Source organism: Trichomycterus rosablanca, chromosome 11 (genome assembly GCF_030014385.1).
Source record: "Trichomycterus rosablanca isolate fTriRos1 chromosome 11, fTriRos1.hap1, whole genome shotgun sequence".
Taxonomy (NCBI): domain Eukaryota; kingdom Metazoa; phylum Chordata; class Actinopteri; order Siluriformes; family Trichomycteridae; genus Trichomycterus; species Trichomycterus rosablanca.
In genome coordinates, this window is record NC_085998.1 from 29,980,451 (window position 1) to 30,002,017 (window position 21,567).

At 41.3% G+C, this 21,567-nt stretch overlaps 1 protein-coding gene across 1 annotated transcript in view; it reads left to right on the forward strand.

Moving 5' to 3' along the window:
• Positions 1-21,567, forward strand: part of megf11 (multiple EGF-like-domains 11) — a 257,142-nt gene that overhangs the window by 175,402 nt on the left and 60,173 nt on the right. The window contains exons 11-13 of the mRNA XM_063004150.1: positions 6,203-6,323; positions 12,036-12,199; positions 12,309-12,411. Of these exons, the coding sequence (XP_062860220.1) occupies positions 6,203-6,323; positions 12,036-12,199; positions 12,309-12,411 (388 nt within the window). The remainder of the gene's footprint in view (positions 1-6,202; positions 6,324-12,035; positions 12,200-12,308; positions 12,412-21,567) is intronic.

Here is a 21,567-nt window from a genome sequence, read left to right on the forward strand (position 1 = left end):
CTTACATTTACTTTGACTTTTATTTGATTGCAGACAGGATGAACCTGAGATATTTCATGTTTTATCTGCTCAACTTCATTTCATTTATTAATAAACATCCATTCCTGCATTTCAGGCCTGCAACACATTCCAAAAAAGGTTGGGACAGTAAAGCATTTACCAAATTTTTTACCTTTTCTTGCTCGATGCAAAACTGCTCAACAATCCATGATTGTCACTGTATGATTCTCCACTTTATGATGCGTCATACATTTTTATTAAGAACCAGGTCTGGACTGCAGGCAGGCCAGTCAAGCACACACACTTGAGACCTGACATTGTCTTGCTAAAATGACAATGAACGTCCCCAGAAAAGATGTTGCCTTGATCTCTTTGTGTAATAGAGTTTCAGGTTGCATTTCTTGATGCAGTGGTAGGCTGTGTGAAGTGACAACAGTTTTCTGAAGCACTCTTGAGCCCATGTGGCTACATTTATCACAGTAGCATGACGGTTTCTCATACAGTGTTGTCTGAGGGCTTAAAGGGCACACACTTTGACTAGTGGTTTATGTTCTTGCTCTACATGGCCTGAGATCTCTCCAGATTCCCTGAATCTATTCACAATATTATGTAATGTAGATGGTGAAAGGCCTGCAATCTTTGTTGAGAAATGTTCTTTTTGAACTGATTGATCTCATGATTTTCTCATTAAGTTTGGTACAAAGTGGTGAGGAACCCATCATTGCCTTTGGTGGATCCTACTTTTATACCCAATCATTATACTGTCATCTTACCAATTTACCTGCTTATTGTGGAATGTTGCATTTCTTGATGCAGTGGTAGCCTGCGTTAAGTGACAATAGTTTTCTGAAGCACTCACTAGCCCATGTGGTTTTTCATGCAATGTTGTCTGAGGGCTTAAAGGGCACACACTTTGTGAAGTGGTTTCTGTTCTTGCTCCACACAGACTTAGATTTCTCCAGATTCCCTGAATCTTTTTACAATATTATGTACGGTAGACGGTGAAAGGCGTAAATTATTTGCAATCTTTGTTGAGAAATGTTCTTTTTGAACTGATTGATCTCATGATTCTCTCATGAAGTTTGGTACAAAGTGGTGAGCAACCCATCATTGCCTTTGGTGGATCCTACTTTTATACCCAATCATTATACCCTCATCTTACCAATTCACCTGCTTATTCTGTACTGTTAATAGTCTATCAACTTTTCATGCTTAGTTTGCCTCATTCCCAGTTTTGTGGAGTGTTTTGCAGGCATCACATTATAAACTACAATAACTACAAAAACTACAATGAAGTTGATAAAAAAAAAACACTGGAAATCCTTTCTAGCTAACCCAGGTTTCCCCTTTCAAATGTACTGTTGGAGGCTAGTTAGAGTAACCTCCTGTGCTGACTAGTACACTTCTGCTATTCCACTGCCAGCTATCAGTTGTGTTGACCAGCTGCAGAAGACAGCAGACTGCTTAAGCACAGAGACTTATAGAGACCGGGCTTTAAGATAGAGACTGGGCTGGAATCTAATGAATGGATGAGAAGCTGGGCAGTCTCACATCGCCTGTTTATTAATTATAGATATTAATTATAGATATGGAGGTCAGACTCAAGATCTAGAGGTTTATAAATCTGTACGGTTTATTTAACACACCTGATTTAACCCAGCAAATTACCAAGGCTTTGATTGGCTTGATTTGCTTTTTAGGGTCACTCCAAAGCTACATGAGTAGGGTCCTACTAAATTCACGGGAAAATGTGCTTAATTTCATGGACCTCGTGCTTTAATGGTTGAATGTAAACCTAGAACATCCAGCGACAGTGTGATGCTTCATGTTAGAAAATTCTTATCTGTGTTTTGACACACCCTCCTCTGCGTCCTCGGAATTGGTTGGGAGTTTTCCAAACGTAGTTACCTGTGTAGTGTTTTTAGCTGCTTTAGACTTCAACATCTGATCGCTAACTGAATTGCCGTAGGAATGCTATGACCGCCTCATAGTGCAAATTAACCAGTAAACATGAGGCACTTGAACACATTAAATTGCTAAACACAAACCTTACATTTTAAATTTCGGTGCTAAGGCGGCGCAGCGGGATAATCCGCTAGCACACCAGCGGTGGGATTCTGAACTCCCAAAGTCGAACCTCAGCTCTGCTAGCGGGCATAATTGGCAGTGCCTGCAGCAGACAAAATTGGCCATCAAAGTCTGCCGGGTGGGAAAAAAAACGGACTGAAAAGTGGGTGGGGTCTTCAACGCTGTGTAAGGACTCTGGTTAGTAGCGTAAGACAAATTGACTATGCTTAAATGGTGTGGGTGGGTGGGTGGGGGGGGGTTGCATATTACACAGGAAAAGTCTCATTTCACGGTACATGGCACGATTTTCACAGCCGTGAATCAGGTAGGGCTTTATACTTGAGGAAGCTTTTACTTTGATTATTATAGAATGAACCAATTAAAGGACAATTTGATACTGGTTGTGCTGTTATTCAATAATATGTACTAAGAAATTGTCGATGTTTGTTGACAAATGTAGGTCTTGTTTAAGGGCTGGACACTGGGTGTCTCACTGGTACACCAGGTAGTGTGGTTACACAACAACTCCAGGATTCTAATGACTATGGTTTGATGTCTGGCTTTGCTCACTGTCTGAAAGCATTTTAGCATGTTCTGTTCTTGGCTGTGTGTTTTTCTCTATGCACTTTTGCCCTTTCCAAAAAGGCTCAGAGAGTTAATGTGTGTGTGTGTGTGTGTGTGTGTGTGGTGTCCTTAGATTTACTGATGCCCTGTCCAGAATGAATTTCTACCTTGCACTGAGTGTTTCCTAATCAGAACAATTGGTTACTGAAGATAAATAAATGAATAAAAAGTGAAAAGGAAGAAACAAAAATGGTTGTTGGATTGTATTGGGTCACTGTTGCTGTAAATGTAAATCACAACACTGGTGCTAGTAGACAAAACCAGCAATGTGTTCATCTGGGCAAGTGTGACCATTGTGGATATAATCCACAGCCAAAAATAAGAAACAAGAGCACAGATTAACCATTGGCCAATCCATCATGTGACCATTGGTCCAGTAGTCTTGTTGAAAAAATGCATGGACGTCCCTGGAAAAGATGACGTCTTGAAGGCAGCATATCAAGCTCTAAGATCTCAATGTACTTTTCTGCATTAATGCTGCATCACAGATGCCAAGGGCACTGACACAGCCCCATACCTTGACAGACTCTGGCTTTTGGACTTGCTGATAACAGTCTGGATGGTTCTTTTCGTCTTTGGTCCGGAGCACACAGTGTCCATTTTTGCCAAAAAAAACTGGAATGCTGATTCATCTGACCACAATACACTTTTTTACTGTGTGATGGTCCATCCTAGATGCCTCAGAGCCGACGGCACTTCTGGACATGGTTAACATAAGGCTTCTTTTTTGCACAGTAAAGTCTTAAGTGGCATTTGTGCATGTAACTCTGTATTGTAGTGCTTGACAAAGGTTTACCAAAGTAATCCCTCACCCATGTGGTTATATCAGCTATTGTTGAGTAGCGGTTCTTGATGCTGTGCCATCTGAGGGATTGAAGATCACGGGCGTTTGGCCTAAGCTCGTGCCCTTGGCCTTTACGCAGGATTCCTTGAATCCTTTAATGATATTGTGCACTGTAGATGGAGAAATATGCAAATCCCTTCCAATCTTTCTTTGAGATTCATTGTTTTTAAACATTTCAATCATTTTCATTTTCTCACTTGTTGATAAACTGGAGATCCTCTGATCATCTTTGCTCATCAAAGACTCAGCCTTTCCTGGATGCTGCTTTTGTACCAAACCATGATTACAATCACCTGTTGACATCACCTGTTTAAAATCGCATCATTATTTAGTTTTTTCACCTCATTACTAGCCCTAAATTGCCCCCGTCCCAACTTTGGGGTTTGGAATGTGTTGCAGGCCTGAAATGCAGGAATGGATGTTTATTAACAAATGAAATGAAGTTGAGCAGACAAAACATGAAATATCTCAGGTTCAAACTGTCTGCAATCAAATAAAAGTAAATGTACGGAACACTGTGTTTTTATCTTATTTGCATTTTCCATACTGTCCCAACTTTTTCTGATTTGGGGTTGTACAAACTAACTGGCATTTCTCACGCACATAAAGATTTTAGGTAGATATGTTAGTTAATGACATGTTAGTAGTGTTATTAATAATGAAACCTTATGTGCTCCTGCTCTTATTTTGAAAGCTACCAGTTAAAAATCCACAATTATAGTCAAAAAGGCATAATATAAAATTAGGAATAAATGAGAAAATGGGCAAAAGATTAAGATCGTATAAAAAAAATGACAGAGACTTGATTTGTTTACAAACCCTGTAGTCATAACTTTGTAGGTCATGATATTACATGTAGTTTTGGACAAGTGGGACTAGCACACCAGAGCTGATATCTCGAACCTGTGAGTTCGAATCTCAGTTCTGCTACCGTTAGGCTGGGCGCCTTCACAAACAATGATTGGCTCGTTCATAGGGTGGATGCCGGAGGGAATTCCTCATAACTTTATGAACTCTGCAGGCTCTTTGTGAGTGAAACTGAGCCCCATAGGAACTCGACTCGTGAAGATGAAAAGATACAGTTGGCTATTGCACACGTGTCGGAGGGGGCGTGTGTCAGTCACGGCTCTTCTCGGTCAGTGGTGGAAGTCAGCATCATTAGAGAGGAAGCAAAATGCAATCGGGTAATTAGATACGACTAGATTGGGAGGAAAATTGGAGAAAAATGCAAAAAAAATCTATCAGTCTGGTATATCAGAAAATAAAAATCTGTAATCTTTGCCAGGCTCTGTTCCTCATGCACTTTCCTTTGAACCTTGCTTAGATCCTGCTGTCGCAGATAGAGAGAATAGCGAATTTGCTTATTTTCTCCTTCTGGGAGATGATCGTTTGTATTAGCCTTTGCTGTAAGTCTTGCACAGAGATTGCATACAGTGTGCATTGACAGAGATTTGGTCGTTGGGAACAAAGACAGATCACTGAATATGATATTATTAAGATGAGCAGCTTTAATTGAGGGTGTTAATAATTAGTCTATTATTTTTATGAAGCACTGAAGTGTATGGGAGTTCAAAGCACTTCCTCTAGAGCGACTTACAGAAGAGCTTCTATAATAAACATAATAAGATGTTAGTAGTGCATGTTATAGCTCAGCCTAAGTGCTTAGTAAAGAAGTGGGTCTTTAATAATCTTTTAAAAACAGCGAGAGACAGACAGACAGACAGACAGACAGACAGATACATGTAGATAGATAGACAGATAGACAGATTGATAGACATACAGACAGGCAGACAGATAGATAGATAGACAGATAGATGACAGACAGACAGACAGATAGATAGCTAGATAGATACACAGATAGACAGACATACAGATAGACAGACAGACATAGATACACAGGTAAATAGACAGACAGACAGACAGACAGATAGATAGATAGCATCTAGAGCGACTTACAGAAGTGCTTCCATAATAAACATAATAAGATGTTAGTAGTGCATGTTATAGCTCGACCTAAGTGCTTAGTAAAGAAGTGGGTCTTTAATCATCTTTTAAAGACAGCGAGACAGACAGACAAACAGATACATGTAGATAGATAGACAGATTGATAGACAGACAGACAGACAGATTGATAGACAGACAGACAAATAGACAGATACAGACAGACAGACAGACAGACAGACAGACAGACAGACAGACAGACAGACAGACAGACAGACAGACAGACAGATAGATAGATAGATAGATAGATAGATAGATAGATAGATAGATAGATAGACAGACATTTTGTCCATTGTTGCTTGATCAAGAAAAGAGCCTTGATGCTTGTCTTCCATAAGTTGTGGATCGAGGATCAAGACGAGCAAGACTAGTAGCTCAAAAATTGCGTAGTACAGAACAGGATTTTAGGAGTTCTCTAAGGGGGCTGGTCCGTTTTTGGCTTTGTAAGTGAGCATCATTGTTTTAAACTGAATGCAGGTGGCTACAGGAAGCCAGTGTAGAGAACGCAGCAGTGGGGTAATGCACCGGCATTTTGAATGAGTTAGTTAAATTAAATGAGTTGCATTAGAAGCAGGAATGTTTACTTTTCTTCAGTGTACTTTAGTGGTCTGATTTAAGCTCTCTAAGCAGTTGTATTATTTGCTAACCTTGCCTTGTTTTTTTCAGGGAGATGACTGCTCTCAGACATGTCCTCTTGGATTTTATGGAACTAACTGCTCATCTACCTGCCACTGCCATAATCAGGTCTCCTGTTCCCCCATCGATGGCTCCTGCATTTGCAAAGACGGTACTTTTTTTTTTACTATATTGCCCATTCTGCCACTCTTTCTCACTGTTTTAATCCTGGCTGATACACAGATAGACAATAGCGATTTACATAAGCCCGAACAAGGTTGCAGCATGAACGCCGCATATCAAATCGATGCGTTGTTTAATCAGAATCGTTACAATTGATTAGTCATTTCTCATCTAATCAGTTCTTGATTCACTTTAAGACAATCATTGATGAGTTCCTCCACTTTTAGATTTGTAAATGCGGCATTATTGACCTGCTTAGTATAATCTGTTTACCTGCTAGTGTACGCAGCCTTAAAATACGTGAGAACAAACATTGAAGCGCATGAAGTTGCAAGAGAAAAGTTAGTAGACCATAACAAACAATAATAGTTGGAGCTCAGTTACAGAATCATGTCCTTCTGCCTTGCCACTTAACTGACAGTCACCTGCACCTTGCTAAATCCTAAGTCTCCTCAGTTGGAAGTAAGTGTTTTTATACATCACAGTTTCTTACTCACCGTAAGAGCACAGCTGGCTCATCTGTTTGAAACCTGCCTGTATTTTGAAACTGTTTTTTCTCTGTTGCTGCTTGTAATATTGTGACAGACAGTTGTTTTCTGCTCTATCCCTTTTCTATCCACTTTCGTTTGTAGGCTGTGGATGTTTTTCTGTCTTTCGTTTGTTACTTTGTTTGTTTCTGCTATTTTGGCCACCTCTTTTTTTATTACCCTTAGTCACAGTGTTGTTCTACCATCCAGCATTTTCTGTGTTGTTGGTTGCAGATGTTCACACACACACACACACACACACGCACCGATCAGGCATAACATTATGACCACCTTCCTAATATTGTGTTGGTCCTCCTTCTGCTGCCAAAACAGCCCTGACCCATCGAGGCATGGACTCCACTAGACCCCTGAAGGAAGGTGTGCTATGGTATCTGGCACCAAGATGTTAGCAGCAGATCCTTTAACTCCTGCAAGTTGCGAGGGCCTCCATGGATCGGACTGGCGCGTTTACCCGTGTTCCATCATCTTTCCTATTATTGACACTTTTTAATGGATTGTGGAGTTTTGCAAGTGGAATTTTTGTCTATTCCTGCTTGATCTGAGACTTCAGCTGCTTAACAGTCCGTGGTCACCATCATCTGCAAATTGGGTTTATTTTCGATTCTTGCAGGTGCGGGATTACATCTGGCACCTCAGCGGCAAGGCGCGACCCACCCCATTACCAATAGCCAACACATACTGATAGTAAACTAAAAACATACATTTTGTACCATTTATGTCTTTTAAACAAACTAACCATTACAGTACATGCTGGAAAATGTATAGAGTTCTTTAAAAGGTGTTTTAATGAATAAAATAGGATTAAATGTGTGTGTTTTTAGAAGTGCCAGGTTCTGTTAAAAAAGCCATGTGAAATAAGACCTTTTATTAAAGATCTGATGTCCTGATGGGGAAAAAAATCTATTAAGTATTACACTTCAAACCCTACTTTAACAGACCTGCAGAAATCTGTTTATAAGAAACACCTAACAACAATAAGAAGAAAACTTTTAAACAATGGTCTGTGGGAAGACAAAAGTTGTTTGGCAGAAATGCACAATGCAGTTTGCAGGAGAAAAAGTTACTCCACACCAGAACCTATACTTGATCCCAAATGTTCAGCATGATGGAGGGAGCTGTGCTGCCTCAGGGCCTGGACAGTCTGAAATTAGTGAGGGAATAATTAATTTAACACCGTATTGAAACATCTTACAGATTGTGGTCCATTATCTAAGCCTAATAGAAGTAGAATAGTGAAAGCAGACTAGTAAATAAATGCCATAAATGTTTAAAAAGGAGGAAATTCAATGGAATGGCAACTAAGCATTCCAATTAAAAAGCTGTAGAATGCAAAAAATCACAGCATGGCTTTCAAATTCTTTCTCAGCACTGGTCAGCTGCTACGTGAAACTTTACTTCTACTAAAAAAGGTTTCACATTACAAATAGCAGTTTTCTACCAAAAGAACTCGGTTCTGTTCGAGCTTCTTGTAACCTTGGTATTTTTTAGAGACCCGGCCTGCATTTCACTAGTTTTTGGAAGCCAAGCATGTGACATCAACGGTGGGCATTGTGCAACAAAACTAAAGAGTAGTAACATGAGGGCGGAGCATGTACAACCCCAAATCAGAAACAGTTGGGACAGCATGGAAAATGCAAATAATAAAAACACAAGTTTCTTACATTTACTTTGACTTTTATTTGATTGCAGACAGGATGAACCTGAGATATTTCATGTTTTGTCTGGTCAACTTCATTTAATTTATTAATAAACATCCATTCCTGCATTTCAGGCCTGCAACGCATTCCAAAAAAAGTTGGGACAGTAAAGCATTTACCACTTTGTAATGTTGCTATTCCTTTTCACCACACTTAAAACACGTTTTGGCACCGAGGAGACCAAGTGATCTAGTGTTTCAGCTTTTATTTGGTCTCATTCTTCCTGCAAACACGTCTTAAGATGTGCAACAGTACGGTGTCGTCGTTGTCGCATTTTTGTTTCAAAAGTCTCCACACATTCTCTATTGGGGACAGGTCAGGACTGCAGGCAGGCCAGTTCAGTACCCGTACCATCTTCCTCCGCAGCCATGCCTTTGTAATGTGTGCAGCATGTGGTTTTGCATTGTCTTGTTGAAAAATGCATGGACGTCCCTGGAAAAGATGACGTCTTGAAGGCAGCACATGTTGCTCTAAGATCTCAATGTACTTTTCTGCATTAATGCTGCCATCACAGAAGTGTAAATGATCTTTGCCAAGGGCACTGACACAACCCTATACCATAACAGACCCTGGCTTTTGGACTTGTTGCTGATAACAGTCTGGATGGTCCTTTTTGTATTTGGTTCGGAGCACACAGCATCCATTTTTTTCCAAAAAAAGACCTGAAATGCTGATTCATCTGACCACAATACATGTTTCCACTGTGTGATGGTCCATCCTAGATGCCTCAGAGCCCAGAGAAGTCGACATTGCTTCTGTACATGCTTAACATAAGGCTTCTTTTTTGCACAGTAAAGTATTAAGTGGCATTTGTGCATGTAACTCTGTATTGTAGTGCTTGACAAAGGTTTGCCAAAGTAATCCCTCACCCATGTGGTTATATCAGCTATTGTTGAGTGACGGTTCTGGATGCAGTGCCGTCTGAGGGCCGCCCCCCTTGTATATATGTTATTATTGACCTGCTCAGTATAATCCGTTTAGTACGCAGCCTCGCTGGTCAATAGTGTCTGTACAAAAAGACAGAGCATAATGGACATTTATATTTACATTTCTAGCATTTATCAGACACCTTTGTCTAAAGCGACTTCCAATTTTGACTGAACACAGTCAGGGGGTTAGGGCCTTGCTTAGGGGCCCAACTTTGGCAAGGTCTAATAGAGATGGTTGACTGGTATTTAATATATTGAATGGAGATCTGTGTGTGACTCTCCATGCACGATACGGATCTCCATATAAACTTATTTAACACATATTTAACACCTCGGGCAGGTCTGCAGCAGGAGTGCAGCAGTAGAGATGAAATACAATCTGGTAATTGGATACAACTAAGATTGGGAGAAAATTCGGGGAAGGAAATGCATCAAAATATATACTTTATATAATTATTTGTATACAGCGCTGGATGTGGTTGAAATACCTAAACTTACTAATTAAGGGGTGTCATATAATGTACTGAATTGCATACACATCACATAATTAGACCTCACGGCCGTTCGGAATCTGTGCGCACGTCTGGTGAAGCCATCGCTTCTGCATAAAAATAAGCTTATGGTAAAGAAGAGCAGCACACGTGTAAGAAATCTAACAGCAGCAATATTAGCAGCAGCAAAGCTACAGGTCCAGTCCCATAAGGCTTAGAGCAGGCTCATTACACACGCTGCCTTTAATCTACATCCCATTCATAATTCACCAGTCTGCTGAGTGCCAGTGCTCTCTGAGGTCTTCCTTCTCACTTCTTCTTCTTCTCTCAGTCTCTTTCCTTTTCTCAATCTCTCCGTCTTGATGTCTAGCCTTAAGCCATGCATGAATTTTGTTCTTTGACCTCAGCGCAGTGCAGGCATCAGGAGGTTTACGTCTTCTTACTTCTCCGTCTTCCGACTTCTTTATCAGATTTGACCTCACTTCTATTCTCTTTCCTCCTTCGCGCCTAAGTATTGATTGGACTCAATTATAGGTTGGAGAGGGCTCACTTGAGTAAAGAGGGAGTCACATGCTGCAATCTGTAGTATTTTTTTTTACCTTTTGAGTACAAAACTTTGTATGGTTGTATGGCACCTTGTATGGTTTTTAAACTGTAATATACTGTATATATATATACTGTATATATACAGTATACACACCGATCAGCCATAACATTAAAACCACTTACTCACTGTCCATTTTATCAGCTCCACTTACCATATAGAAGCACTTTGTAGCTCTACAATTACTGACTGTAGTTCATATGTTTCTCTGCATGCTTTGTTAGCCCCCTTTCTTGCTGTTCTTCAATGGTAGGACTCTCCCAGGACCACCACAGAGCAGGTATTATTTGATCATTCTCAGCACTGCAGTGACAATGAGTGTTGTGCTGGCATGAGTGGATTAGACACAGCAGCACTGCTGGAGTTTTTAAATACCGTGTCCACTCACTGTCCACTCTATTAGACACTCCTGCCTAGTTGGTCCACCTTGTAGATGTAAAGTCAGAGACGATCGCTCATCTATTGCTGCTGTTTGAGTTGGTCATCTTGTAGACCTTCATCAGTGGTGACAGGACGCTGCCCACGGGGCGCTGTTAGCTGGATATTTTTGGTTGGTGGACTATTCTCAGTCCAGCAGTGACAGTTTTTTTTTTCCCTTATCTCCCCCTTTAGTGCATCCAATTGTTCAATTGTTCAATTGTTCCAATCGTGCTTCCTCTCTGTCTATGCCGAACCCTGCCCTGACTGAGGAGATCGAAGCTAACCCACATCCCCTCCGAAACATGAGCAGCAGCCGGATGATTTTTTGCCACCCACACATTGATGAGTTTGGCGCCACCTAGCGTTGCATGCGGAGAGACACACCCTAAGGGCACTCTTCCTCATCTCTTGTGCAGGCGCCTCTAATCAGCCGGCAGAGGTCGTAATCGCATTCTGACAGAGAGAGACCCACATCCGGTTCTATGTCCCACCCCCCAACTGAGCAACCGGCCAATCGTTGCTCATACAGCCGCCCAGCCTCGAACCGGGGAGGCAGAACTGGATTCGAAACAATGTACTCAGAATCCAGCTCTGGTTGCAGCGTGTCTTTTTTACCGCTGCGCCACCTGAGCGGCGACAGTGAGGTGTTTTAAAACTCTATCAGTGCTGCTGTGTCTGATCCACTCATACCAGCACAACACACACTAACACACCCCCACCATCTCAGTGTAACTGCACCACCACCTTAATAATACCTGCTCTGTGGTAGTTCTGTGGGGGTCCTGACCATTGAAGAACAGAGTAAAAGGAGGTTAAAAAAGTATGTAGAGAAATAGATAGACTACAGTCAGTAATTGTAGAACTGGAAAGTGCTTCTATATGGTAAGTGGAGCTGATAAAATGGACAGTGAGTGTAGAAACAAGGAGGTGGTTTTAATGTTATGGCTGATCGGTGTATAAATGTAATTTAATAAAATGTTGCACTTTACTTTGCTCTCTTTATGTATCTCAGGTTGGCAGGGTGTGGATTGCTCCCTGTTGTGCTCTAGTGGAACATGGGGTCTCGGCTGTAACCAGACCTGTACGTGCGTGAACGAGGCGGCCTGCGACCCCATCGATGGCTCCTGCTACTGTGCTCCAGGTTGGAGAGGCAAACAGTGCCAGCTGCCATGCCCCGTGAGTGTGTGTTTACAAGCTGTACCGTTTCTACCCACCTGTGGCAACTGCATAGATATTCATCCTGACAGTGCGCAGGCTGACATGGATTTTTTTTTTTGCGTGTCAGGATGGCACCTACGGGCTGGAATGTCGCGAGCGCTGTGAGTGTAATCATGCCGATGGATGTGATCCTGTCAGTGGCCACTGCCGTTGTGTGGCAGGATGGACAGGTGAGTAACAGCGTGCAACAATAACACTCATATTACACTATTAACTAATAGATGATACATACAGATACGTGATAGCACTGACAAGACATAGAGGGAATAAAAAATGGATGTGTGTGACAGAATGATCGCAGTTTCACTCCAGTATCCATGATGTCTGTGGAATCCTTAAGGATAGTATGGGAAATTAGGCAAATTACTGCATTTATGACGATTATGGGACGTGCTGGGCTGAACGTTACTGTAATAATCTGTTCTGCATGCCATTAACATGCTGTAATGTGTTTTCACATTTCTCAAATGTGTCCCTTGTTAAACGTCCTGCTGACTATATGAGCTTTTAAGTAAGTTCATGACAGTAATAAAAAAAACACCATTTGTGTATATACAGTGTATCACAAAAGTGAGTACACCCCTCACATTTCTGCAAATATTTTATTATATCTTTTCATGGGACAACACTATAGAAATAAAACTTGGATATAAGTTAGAGTAGTCAGTGTACAGCTTGTATAGCAGTGTAGATTTACTGTCTTCTGAAAATAACTCAACACACAGCCATTAATGTCTAAATGGCTGGCAACATAAGTGAGTACACCTCACAGTGAACATGTCCAAATTGTGCCCAAAGTGTCAATATTTTGTGTGACCACCATTATTATCCAGCACTGCCTTAACCCTCCTGGGCATGGAATTCACCAGAGCTGCACAGGTTGCTACTGGAATCCTCTTCCACTCCTCCATGATGACATCACGGAGCTGGTGGATGTTAGACACCTTGAACTCCTCCACCTTCCACTTGAGGATGCGCCACAGGTGCTCAATTGGGTTTAGTCCATCACCTTTACCTTCAGCTTCCTCAGCAAGGCAGTTGTCATCTTGGAGGTTGTGTTTGGGGTCGTTATCCTGTTGGAAAACTGCCATGAGTTTTCGAAGGGAGGGGATCATGCTCTGTTTCAGAATGTCACAGTACATGTTGGAATTCATGTTTCCCTCAATGAACTGCAGCTCCCCAGTGCCAGCAACACTCATGCAGCCCAAGACCATGATGCTACCACCACCATGCTTGACTGTAGGCAAGATACAGTTGTCTTGGTACTTCTCACCAGGGCGCCGCCACACATGCTGGACACCATCTGAGCCAAACAAGTTTATCTTGGTCTCGTCAGACCACAGGGCATTCCAGTAATCCATGTTCTTGGACTGCTTGTCTTCAGCAAACTGTTTGCGTGCTTTCTTGTGCGTCAGCTTCCTTCTGGGATGACGACCATGCAGACCGAGTTGATGCAGTGTGCGGCGTATGGTCTGAGCACTGACAGGCTGACCTCCCACGTCTTCAACCTCTGCAGCAATGCTGGCAGCACTCATGTGTCTATTTTTTAAAGCCAACCTCTGGATATGACGCCGAACACGTGGACTCAACTTCTTTGGTCGACCCTGGCGAAGCCTGTTCCGAGTGGAACCTGTCCTGGAAAACCGCTGTATGACCTTGGCCACCATGCTGTAGCTCAGTTTCAGGGTGTTAGCAATCTTCTTATAGCCCAGGCCATCTTTGTGGAGAGCAACAATTCTATTTCTCACATCCTCAGAGAGTTCTTTGCCATGAGGTGCCATGTTGAATATCCAGTGGCCAGTATGAGAGAATTGTACCCAAAACACCAAATTTAACAGCCCTGCTCCCCATTTACACCTGGGACCTTGACACATGACACCAGGGAGGGACAACGACACATTTGGGCACAATTTGGACATGTTCACTGTGGGGTGTACTCACTTATGTTGCCAGCTATTTAGACATTAATGGCTGTGTGTTGAGTTATTTTCAGAAGACAGTAAATCTACACTGCTATACAAGCTGTACACTGACTACTCTAAGTTATATCCAAGTTTCATGTCTGTAGTGTTGTCCCATGAAAAGATATAATGAAATATTTGCAGAAATGTGAGGGGTGTACTCACTTTTGTGATACACTGTATAGTCTTTTTTCCCATTTTCCCAATTTAGTCATATCCAGTTCCTCATTGTACTGCCCTTGCCCTGACCGAGAAAAGTCTCAGACCTTCCTAAACATGTGCAGTCGCTGGCTGCTTATGTTTACCTGCCAGAAGTGGAGTCTTATAGAGAGCTGTATGGCGTATGAAGAGCCATAGTATGTCGTGAATCATCCACCCCTGGTGCAGGCACCTTAATCAGCCAGCAGAGGTTGTATTTGCTGCAGTGGTAGATGAGTGGTAACATTTCAGGAGCCAGATTCACCTCTAAATCCACTTTTATACACAGGCGAGTGTGAATCGGTATGGTAGGGGTTTTTGTGTCAAGAGCTGGTGTTGTCACGGAGTGTATATACAGTATATGTACAGTATATACAATATACTGCAGTGACACTGACATGGTGGTGGTGTTTTAGTGTGAGTTGTGCTGGTATGAGTGGATCAGACACAGCAGCGCTGCTGGTGTTTTTAAATACCGTGTCCACACACTGTCCACTCTATTAGACACTCCTACCTAGTTTGTCCACCTTGTAGATGTAAAGTCAGAGACGATCGCTCATCTATTGCTGCTGTTTGAGTCGGTCATCTTCTAGACCTTCATCAGTGGTCACAGGATGCTGCTTATGGGGCGCTGTTGGCTGGATATTTTTGGTTGGTGGACTATTCTCAGTCCAGCAGGGACAGTGAGGTGTTTAAAAACTCCATCAGCATTGCTGTGTCTGATCCACTCATACCAGCACAACACACACTAACACACCACCACCATGTCAGTGTCACTGCAGTGCTGAGAATGACAAATCACCTAAATAATATCTGCTCTGTGGTGGTCCTGACCATTGAAGAACTACAGTCAGTAATTGTAGAACTACAAAGTGCTTCTATATGGTAAGTGGAGCTGATAAAATGGACAGTGAGTGTAGAAACAAGGAGGTGGTTTTAATGTTATGGTTGATCGGTGTATATGGACAAAATGCAAATCTTAAGGGTAACAATGTTTTACTTTAAAGTTGTGCCATGGTAAATTATGACTGGTATCTAGGGTTTGGATCTTCAGCACCATATCAAAATTAAATATCTAAAAAAAAATAGTCAACAAACTACAGGGTGTCCCAAAATTCACGCAAGAAGTAATTTTGATAGAGAACACAGGTTTTTAATTAAAAATTGTAAATTTTTTAATTGATTCATAAAGTATACAGTATAGGGTTATGTATGGAATAGCATATTGGGTAAATGGCCTCCACGGCTTTGCTGGCACATACGCACTCTTTTGTCGAAATTTTCCATGACCGTTTTGCATAAATGTGGCTGAATTTCGTTGATACAGCGCTCAATTTCCTCCTTCAAGGCGTGGGTGGTCGTGGGCTTGATGGCATAAACCTTAGACTTTAAAAAACCCCAAAGAAAAAAGTGCAACGGCGTTAAATCGCATGATCTGGACGGCCAATTCTGATCACCAAAACGGGAAATTACACGACAAGGAAATGACTCATGCAGTAATTGAATTGTTTCTCGGGCTGTATGGCATGTGGCACCGTCTTGTTGAAACCACATGTCGTCCACATCCATATCTTGCAATTTAGGCACAAAAAGCTGGATTATCATGTCGCGATAGCGAGCACCATTAACTGTTATTGCCTGACCAACCGCATTTTCTAATGAAGAATGGTCCAAATTCAAATCTTGCGTGAATTTTGGGACACCCTATAGAATGGTCAAAAGTTCCTCTGTAACACTTCCTTTGTAAGGTCACCAGATTAAAAACTGCAAAATGTCTAAAAAATTAACTACCACTTATTTAATACAACATTTTACATGTGTTTTACTAGACTGTTTTACTATTAGTATTTTTTTTAGGTTTTATTTGTGAACGTCAGGGCAGAAACAGACAATGATTCCACAGATTCTTCCTTGTGTATGAACAGCTCCACTAACTCAGTATTCTTTACACAATAGAGCATTCATAATGAGTTTTAGAAATGTCATCTAATTAACCTGTGCTCTCTCAGGAAGAAACTAAAGGCCATATGGTCACACAGAGCAGCATTTCAGTGGTACTAAACTGGACCTGTATGTCCATATTAGCAGAATTAGACGCAGGAACCGTGTACAGCAGGAAACAAAACAGTCGGACTTCAAAAATTACACGGTGTCTACACTTCTAGCACCTATTTTAGGAAAGGACTCAGCTTTCATTAGTGGTGAGAAGTAGCCAGTCAGACAAAGACCTCACGCTCTAAATCCTGTCCTGGTCTCTGCCATCTGCCCTGCCTAATGGAGTCACCAGGGTGCAAATAGGCCTAAGAGACACACAAAGCAGACTGAATCTCAAGAGACATGCCCTGTATAGCACTGATTTATTAAAATCTAGAGACAACTGTTTGAAGAGCTTCTAAAAGATAGTAAGTAGTAAGAAAAGAGAGTGGGAACATGAGTGCACCAACTCAATCATAATGTTTAACAGAGGGACTGCACTTAAATCCAGTTCTAAATAGCCAAAGCCATACCATTAACTTCACCAAATGGCTAAAAGTATGTGAAGACCTGTCAGCTTCTCTGAGAGAGTCTAAAAGGCTTATCATGAAAAAAAGCTTAATGTACTGAAAGAACGACATAGGAACAGTAAACCTCTCTCAGTTATTACTGCTCATAAGTTCTCTTCACTACTGGAATTCCTCGTTTGTTGTTTTAATACAATAAGTCACGTTAAGTTTTGTTCACATTAAGCGTTTGTACTGCCTGAGTCGCTTTGACCGTCATATCAAACAGTTTGTCTCATTGGAGGCACTTTGCAAAGGTCAGTGTCAAACTGGGTCAAAGTTCAATCAGGTGAACTCGCAAAAATCGTGAGCCCAACACAGCAAAAGTAAACAGTGCGCAACACTTATGCCTAGTTCACACAACTCGGGAGCAACTCGGCATTCGCTGTGAACTGCTCAACAACTTGAGGCGACTAAAGATATATACTGTATCTAGCATGCTAGATATCTGGATATGAGTTGGCCGACTGGCAATGAGTGCAGTGTCGAACAGCCAGTGAGAACGCAAGATGCGGGGTGAGAGGGAACGCAGGGGAGGAGTTGTAAAAAGGTGGGACAGGAACAGTATTTCTGACCTTATCGTTCTCTACAAAACATAACACCAACGTTGCATTGCAAAAAATATTTATTAACCTCCAACTCACTTTAGAACATCAATCCCTGCTGACCACGTAGCCAAATCCACTCAGATTAATTTCTTTTTCCTACTTGATATTACGCTGCACATCAGCGCACAAACTTTGATCGCTCGCTATCTGTCGACGTGCATTTTTAGACAAAACGTAGTTTGGGAGACCAGAGAAGCTCGCCTGCGATTCCAGTTGGTGATAGATGGTGTAGTGTGTGATCCCCTATCACCGATCAGTCGTGTAGTGTGAAAGCCACACCGACTTGAAAGACTCCAGATGACAAGAGATCCAGTCGTGTAGTGTGAACTGTACAGCGACCTGACGACTTGGAAAATCGTGTAGTGTGAACTTGGCATTAGGAAACACTCCTTAGGAAACAGTCAGTGCAAAAACAATGTTGCCGCTTCTCATGTGAATGCGCCCTTACAGTTAATGTAGTAGGACAGAGCATTAAGTTGGAAAATAATTGAAAGGGTAAATATTAGGTCTTTCGTTAATTGCGTTAATTAACGCGATTAACGTGTTAAAATTTCAATCGTGATAAAAAAATTAACCGAGATTAAAATTTTTTATGAAATGATGTTTTACTGGACTATGTTTGTGCCACTTTAAACATGCATCACTGTGGTAATTTGCGCTGCTTTAACATAAAAACATTGAGTTTATGCTGTATAACGATAACACCGGTCTTTCTCCAGTTTGCGGTCGTGAGTTACAAATTACTCAAGCTGCTGCTGCTACATATTGCGAAATATCGGGTATTTTAAATAATAATTGTTGTTTTCAGCGTGAGAAATCATCACTAGACAAAATTACATTAATTAAGTGACACTTTAATATCATCTTTGGTCAAAGCTTGCGTTTGTGTTGTCAGGCATCTGAGCGCACGGATACACGTTATAGGCTAAATGAGCTCAGACTCAGTCTAACTTTATTTCAGATGAATTTGGATGGAAAGTCCATGAACTGTACACGTCGTGGGAACACTACAAACACTGGTGTTAAATGGATTGCAATGGACTGTAGACGCTTTAACATAGTTAACAATGTGGGGCTACATGACGTTATATGTGTTGCATCTAGAAATGGTTGAGCGCCTGTTTTGGGTAGCAGGGTTATGTACAGGAAAAGATCCTCACTTTTGCCAGATAATGTGAATAGACTTGTTATTTTAAATAAAATAAAATATTTTACATTCTAAAGATAATTAAGATTTAATAATGTTATCATAATTTTTTTTGTTGAGGTTCTAGGAATGTTTTAATGCTTTTAATTTTAAAGTAAAGCACTTTAAATTGCCACTGTGTTTGAAAGGTGCTACACAAATAATCTTGCCTTGTTTTGCCTTATTTTTTTATTTCTTGCAATAAAAATGTGCATAACTTCAAATTTTGGTTAATTATTTTTGCAGTCGATTAATCACGATTAATTTGGTTCCTTAATCTCGATTAATCTCGATTAAAAAATTGAATCGCGTGACAGCCCTAGTAAATATGTTTCAGGAAGAACGCAGCCGGGGTCCCGCAACGTCTTACTGCACTACGCCTAGTAATTCACGGTGGCTAAGTGGGTAGCACTGTCGCCTCACAGCAAGAAGGTCCTGGGTTCGATCCCCAGGTGGGGCGGTCCGGGTCCTTTCCGTGTGGAGTTTGCATGTTCTCCCCGTGTCCGCGTTGGTTTCCTCCGGGTGCTCCGGTTTCCTCCCACAATCCAAAGACATGCAAGTGAGAACCTTGTGCAATGAATAACTACCAAAGTGTAAAACATGACGTTAAAATCCCAATAAACAAACAAACAAACGCCTAGTAATTCTGGGGAAACCAGACCCGAAAAAAGACTTTCTGTTTCTGTTATTTTGGACACCTTATAAATTTACAAATATGCGCTTTTTTTTTAGTGACTTTGGCATTTGGGTTGTCTTATTCTTGCAAGTGCAAGACTTTTTTCAGTATAAAAAAGAATAACATCGTTGCATTGCAAACTCTGCAAAGCTCCCAACTGGATAGTTCACTGTTCAATCTCTACAGCATTTCATCGTGCACATATATCACAGCGGCTGTGGAAATTGTTTTTCATGGGCCACTGAGTCTACTTTTTTAACCTTATCAGATTTGTAGTCCTGACATTGGGACAGAATTCTCTAATGTCTTTAAAGCATCACTGCTTTAACATTCCTGGAATGAGAGAAGCACATTGTTTTTTAGAAATATTAAGCTAGCAGGCTTGTATTCAGTGGGGAGCATTTTTCATGACTGTCTGTTTTGGGGGGCTAAAGAATTATTTAAACTGTGATACGTTATCCTGTCACACTGTGTGTCTGCTGAGTAATGTTAGCGGAGCATGTCTGTTATGATCAGGAAGTTGGATAACTGGGGGACCATTTTTGACAGGAAGGCTTGTTTTGAGAGTGGCAATATGATCAAAATTGTTGTTGTGATTCATTCTATTGCTGAAATAGCCTGCTCTTTAAATGGAGATTGCTGTTTTGGCATCCATGTGGGCAGTAAGCCACAGTCTACTCTATTTGTTTACTGACTGATCTTCACTTCAATATAAAATAATTGCAACTGAAAATTGAGACTCACTTTTGATAGATATTACCTCACGTTATTTCTACAGAGAATATTTTAGCTAAATGTAAAAGCTTTCCAGAAATAGAAAAACAAGGCAAAAATCAATACATTCATTCATGAAGAAAGTGATTAATATTAGTAAACTATAAATAAGAAAACAGTGAGTTTTTGTGGTGTAATAGTAAGACTCAAGTGGGATTCAAGTGCCTCACATTTACAGGGTTCATTTGCACTATGAGGCGGTCCTTGCGATCCTACAGCAATTCAGTTAGCAATCGGTTGGTCAAAATATCCAAGGTGTAGAAGTCTAAAGCAGCTAAAAACACAAGTCAGGTAAAACTCCCAACCAATTCTGTGAAATCTGTGGAAATGTGGAAGCCGTGCACCATCCCTGGATGTTCTAGGTTTACATTCAATCGTTATGGTAGGCTGCACTGTATATTGTAGCTACTGGGGGGGGGGGGATTTAAAATAAAATAATACGACAAGCAAAACACATAGACATAAACACAAAGTGCATAACAATACTACTCACCAAGTATGGAAAATCAATGGAAACCCTGAGCCTTTTTCACTGCAACGAGACACTCCCACCTAGGGGTGATAGGAGACAATAACATGCGAAGTGTGTTCCTTATTTCCAGACTACACAACTATGTTTTGGTTGCCGTCACTGCAGAAAATCCCACTTCACAAAGATAGGATGTTGGAAATGGAAGCAGTGCTTTCACTGCTTTTGTAGCAATCTCTCGATATTCTGCCTGGATTTTAATCCAAAAAACGCTGGCAGGTTTGAAGTTTATTGAAACATAGTTCTAAGGCAGCGTTTCTCAACCTTTTTTTACCACGGACCGGGTTCACAGAAGATATAATTTCACGGACCGACGGGGGCGGGAAGATATAATAATATTGCTTACAAACAGTGTAAAATGAACTTTTTCCGCTGCAACGAGACGCTGCTCCCACTTAGGGGTGACAATAAGACAGTAACACCCGAAATAGAAGCAGTTCAAACTGTCTTTCTAGCGATCTCTAATTATTCATTCTTTTTTTTTTTTATTTACTATTTTTCCCACTTTTTTACCCCAATTTTATCCCCCAGTCTAGTCGTGTCCAATTTACCCTGATTCGATTCTTCACCGCTGACTGAGGACGCCTCCCATCTGACATGCGCCCCCTCCGGCACGTACAGTCAGTACAGACTCTGCATTTTCCACCTGCACAAGTCGAGTTCATACACTTGACGGGCACTGTGCTCGGAGGGTCACACCCCCACCAGCGTTATTCCTCAGCCCTGTGCAGGCACCATCAGTCAGCCAGCAGGGGCCGTTATGAGGACCTATGATCTGACTTTCTTTACCCTCTAACCCTGAACAACAGCCGATCGTTGTTCATGTGGCCACCCAACTTAGTCGGAGAGGCAGA